Here is a 5,348-nt window from a genome sequence, read left to right on the forward strand (position 1 = left end):
CCATAATAAAATTACTAAATCAAAAGAGATAACACTAAAAGTTGCAGGAGAAAGAAAAGAAACATTAACTCAAGAGAAGTACAATTAGACCAGCGATTTTTGACCCTTTTCATCTCACGGCACATAAACTAATTACTAAAATTCTGTGGCACACCAAAAACTATATGTTTTGCCAATCTGACAAAAAATAGGTATAATTTTGATTCATTCACACTGGATGGCATTATTGGGTTGGCTGTTGTCATTTTTTCATTTGACAATCTAAAGGAAAAGAGGTCGGTGCCCCTGACCAAAGAGGTACTGCATGTGTTAAAAATCCTTGCTGCACACGGGTTGAAAATTGCTGAATTAGACTAACAGTTGACTTCAAGAGGAACATTAGACAAACAAGGAGACAGAGGACAATGAGATGTTCTCTTCAAAATACTGAATAAAAAATGACTCCCCCATTATGATTCTTTGTCCAGCGAAACACCCGTTAAGAAGGAAGGTGAGATAAATGCATCATTAGAAGACTTGCACTGAAGGAAAATGAAAAGGGGTTTTTCAAGGAGAAAGAAAATGCTCACAGAGGGAAGCTCGTACTTTCTTCTGACCTGTCCTGATTCACTAATACTTTTTAACTTTGTCTAATTTGTGTTAAACTCATCCACTGAGATCTAGTTTCAGCTATTGAAATTGCAATTCTAGATGTAGAAAAATTGAGCACAAAAATATGTAGGTAAATTTAAATTACTATTGAGCCGATAATGTCATCTATAATAATTGTCTCCTATATATTAAACACGTTACAACATGAGGAAGATGATGTAAAGGTAAACTGTGAGTCACTTAATTTCAGTGGGTATTCCCAGAGGCACCTTCCAGTACCCATTTTTAGCTAATGAGTACACAGCATGCTTCAGGCTGAGCTTTCCAGCAATCGGGATGGACCTGGACATCCCCTGGGCTCTCGGGTCATACCTTGCCAGCCTATTGGCCACCTCATAACCCACAAGCCCTTCTGAATGGCTACACCTGAGCCTCCTTTGTTAGGAAGGTGCACTTAGCATGTATTAACATTCACAGAGAGAGTTTGGTGAAGAAATCATTGTGTAATTGTGCTAGAGGAAGTATGAAAGAATTGTTTTATTACTTACTAGGAAGTTGACATTTTCAAGCTTTTCTTTTCTTTGTCATTTCATGGAGCCATTTGGGGATAAGAGCAAAAATGCTGTTGAAGTTTAGAAGAGCTTTCTGAATTCTTTATTTGCGGAGGCATTTGAGTACTGAGCTTACATATTTCTCTTTATGCACAAAAAGTCTTCATAGATAAAGCAATGTCAGTTCACATGATTGAACTGTTGTGGTGCATTTTCTGTCTTGTGAATTTCTCCTGAGCTCAGAGGCATGCCCACCAACTCAGAAAAACAGGACACACTCTGTGCCAGGAAAAGACAGAAACACGGTAATGTTTTTCCTCTGTTCTCAGGTGGTTCTCTCTGTGTTCCCTGTAGGACCCTTTTACTCTCAGTTCCCACCACTCCTTGTTATTCCTTATCAGGCATTGTTCCCCTGCAGTCCTCCCATCTTTGTTCTCCTGGACCGGAGGTAGGAGAACATTTCTCTCTGACTTAGAACTTGTTTCTCTTACCTAAAATGTTTGATCTGCTCCTCAAAACCACATCTCTTTCTCCTTTTGGGAAAATTACACACTTGGGTTGGGGGTGAAGGAAAGAGAATCTAATGATTCTTTGGCACCTCGGTTGTCGTCAGCACTAAAGTTAGTAAGCGAAGTACTCACAACATTCCAAAGTAATTATTTTTAGTCTTCATTTTACATGTGGGAAAATTGAGACAAGACTCTTTCCTACATCTTGCTATAGTCCTTGTTTCTGGTGCTGAGAGCCCACATTATACCAGAAACCTGGAGGCTTGGGGAGGCTAATACCTCAAAGCGAACACTGTGTAAGAGGTGGGAGGAGATCAGCATATCCGTGATAGACTTTGGGCGCCTGGTGACTCAAAAATAACCCTCTCTGAGCACTCCAGACATACAAGCTTCAGAGACAAATTGTATGTTTAGTCATAATAGTTTCCCTCGAAAGTATGTCCTCCGAAGTATGTGGATGTTCAGAAGAGAGCACAAGACAGCATTGGTGCAGACCTTTCCAGCTGCTGAAATTTTTCTCCAGTGTCCTTTCTATATCTGTTTTCATGTGAGACTAGGGTGTCCAAGTCCCTTACTGGTTCCTAATCACATCTGTGCTCTGTGAGTAGTAAAGCTCTAGACTATACTCCTCCTGAGCCTCATTCATTTACTTACTCATGCATATGCTCAATTTTGTTTTTATATAACATGTTTTGAGCAACTCCTTTGAGGAAGTTACATAGGTGCTTTTGTATGTCTCATTCTAAGATGAGCTCTCAGGCAGCTTTTCTTTGGAGAGGATCTAGTCAGCTAACTCCACCTAATTGTGCAATAACTGAAAACATATAGTGGCAGCAACTCAGAGCTATTTATATACCACATTTGAACTCACTAGTCTGAATAAACGAAGCATTGAGAATAGTAAAATTGTAGCACCAGGTAAAAGTGATGATTTTATTTATTTCTGTGACCCCTCAAATAGCTAATATAGTCCACCTCCACCTGTGAGGGAGTCTGGCCCCTGACGGGATACAATTTCCGGGTTCTATGCAAGACTTTTATGGCCTTTATTTCTAAGACAGAAAGTTTTCCCAAAGTTTAAGGAATTTCTAGTGCTAGTAGTGGGGCTCCATGTGGAGATGAGTAGAATACAAGGGAATTTTCTTTTTGCTGCCCTCCTAAATTGTAATGGGTGGTTCTCTGTCTGTATTTCATGGTTTGATTTCTTGCTTTTTCAGCATCTTCTGCCACTGATGTACTATTCTGCAGATGAATCCAAGTCACTGTAGCTATAGCATGAGTGGTAAGTAAAAACATAAAATAAAAATTAAGTAATAATAGAAAATCCAATCCCCACATGACTGGATGTATTTAAGTTTTTATAAAAAATATATACAATTTACCGATTTATTTTCCTCTTTTAGAAATCAAGGAAGAGTTCTATATCAACGGGAATTTCCAAACTTTACCTTAATACCAAATTCTCACACTGACATTCAAACTTACTCATCTCCTGGGCTGCTGGATTTCAAAAGTCTTTCTTTGAATTCTGTGTTAGTTAATTGCTCAGCAAGGTGAGAAGTGCAAGTAATGTGGACTTGATCCCTAAGGATAACTTTAATTCTGTGTGGTGTTTTGAGAAATTGTGCTGGTCTTACAGTATGAACACAAGAGACAGAGCAGGACATGAAGATGAAGACAGTGTAGTTAATAGTGTTGAAGGGTTATCCTGAGCTGATGGTTGTAATCTGGGTTGTAGGTTCAGAGTTGGAAAAAATGAAGGTCAGGCTTTAGAAAGTTACTGGATAGTCTATGTTTACAAATGGCATGAAGGCACAGACAAGAGCTGAATCTGAGTAGATCACAGACTGGGCATGGAGGTTATGACCAGAATATGTTTCCATATCGGTCAGCAGTTCCTTGTGATAACTTACATGGCATCTGGGATATCTCTGTGCTGCTTTTTCTTTGATTAACTCCCTTTCTCCTCAAATGGCAAATGTCCAGCCACTACCCCTCTTCACTTTCTAGTAATGATCTCATTTAAATACTTAGTGAGTAATAAAAGCCATCAGATGAGGAGTGCTTCCTTCCTCTCACCAAATCTGACTTCTTGCGTGTTTGACGGATGAAGTAGACACGCTCTCACCGACGGCCACCCATGCTCTGCTTCTGCTCTGAAACCAAGTGCTCTCACAGACACCATTTCTGTGATTTTATCTTACTCCTCCTGGAATTTCTCTCTTTCTACTGGCTTATTATCAACAATTTACAAACATCCTTCAGTAGATTTAATAATAAAACAACAACAAATTAAGACATTAAAGAAAGAACAATAAATCTGGACAGGGAGTTGACCTAGGGTTGGGATTCTGCAGAAAAGATTTATTACAGGTTTTAGGACTGACCATCTAGAGACTGACCATTTCGGAACATACATTTTTGAGTAGGCATGACACTTTGTGAATGGAGAAGAGGGTTAAAACACCTGGATATTAGGCATAAGAAGAGGCTTCACCCAATTTATTTCTGACATTGCATGGAACACGGTGAAGGCAATGAGGAACCACAGTGTCATCTCCGAGTTCACCCTCTTTGGGCTGTCTGCCGACCCCCAGATCCAGGCTCTGCTCTTTGTGCTGTTCCTTGTTGTTTACCTCCTGACCCTCACGGGGAACCTGCTGCTGCTGCTGGTGATCAGGATTAACTCCCATCTTCACATCCCCATGTACTTTTTCCTGGGACAGTTGTCCTTCCTGGATCTCTGCCACTCCTCTGTCACTGTGCCCAAGCTGTTGGAGAATCTCTTGTCTGAGAAGAAAACAATCTCAGTAGAGGGCTGCCTGGCTCAGGTCTTCCTTCTGTTTGCCACCGGAGGCACTGAATCCTGCCTACTCACCGTGATGGCCTATGACCGCTACGTTGCCATCAGCTCTCCTCTGCTCTACGGCAAGGTGATGAACAGACAGCTGTGTATGGGACTGGTGTGGGGCTCCTGGGGCTTGGCTTTTCTGGACGCTCTCATCAATATCCTTGTAGCTCTCCAATTAGACTTCTGTGAGGCTCAGAATATCCACCACTTCTGCTGTGAGCTGCCCTCTCTCTATCCTTTGTCCTGCTCTGACGTGACTGCAAGTTTTATTGTCCTGCTCTGCTCTAGCCTCCTGCATTTCTTTGGAAATTTTCTCTTGATATTTTTCTCCTATGTTCGCATTTTGTCCACCATCCTGAGCATCAGCTCCACCACAGGCAGAAGCAAGGCCTTCTCCACCTGCTCCTCCCACCTCACTGCAGTGATCTTCTTTTATGGCTCAGGATTTCTCCGCTATCTCATGCCAAATTCAGAATCCACGCAGGAGTTAATCTTCTCTGTGCAGTACGCTGTGGTCACCCCCATGCTGAATCCCCTAATCTATAGCCTGAAGAACAAGGAGGTGAAGGCAGCCGTGAGAAGCATGTTGAAAAAATGTTTCTAGTGTTTCAAGTAATAGACTACAGCATCAGAATGATGAGGCCCCTGGGTCGAATTGCAATAAGTAGTGCCTGGGTATTAAGGAGAATTCTCTGATGTCAGGATCTGCAAGATACCTTACAGCTTCTCTTAAAAATACTTAAGCAGAGGTGGAGTTAATTTTCTTGGAATGATACCTAGTCAGAGGAAGGTGGGTGGATAAACCTCTTGTCTAGCAATTTTTCTTACAAAAATGTTTAATTTATT

The 5,348-nt window shown here is 41.2% G+C and overlaps 1 protein-coding gene across 1 annotated transcript; it reads left to right on the top strand.

The window, feature by feature from the left end:
• The first annotated feature begins 3,064 nt into the window (after nucleotides 1-3,064).
• Nucleotides 3,065-5,106, top strand: LOC148093868 (olfactory receptor 8S1-like). The gene has a single exon (XM_087813930.1). It carries the CDS (start codon nucleotides 4,189-4,191, stop codon nucleotides 5,104-5,106), a length of 918 nt encoding a protein of 305 aa, XP_087670056.1. The 5' UTR covers nucleotides 3,065-4,188.
• Nucleotides 5,107-5,348: the final 242 nt, after the last annotated feature.

The sequence above is a fragment of the Miniopterus natalensis genome, chromosome 2, assembly GCF_054644295.1.
Source record: "Miniopterus natalensis isolate mMinNat1 chromosome 2, mMinNat1.hap1, whole genome shotgun sequence".
Classification (NCBI taxonomy): domain Eukaryota; kingdom Metazoa; phylum Chordata; class Mammalia; order Chiroptera; family Miniopteridae; genus Miniopterus; species Miniopterus natalensis.

Coding starts and splice junctions, on each gene's coding strand:
- LOC148093868 (XM_087813930.1), top strand. CDS start 4,189: ATGAGGAACCACAGTGTCATCTCCGAGTTCACCCTCTTTGGGCTGTCT.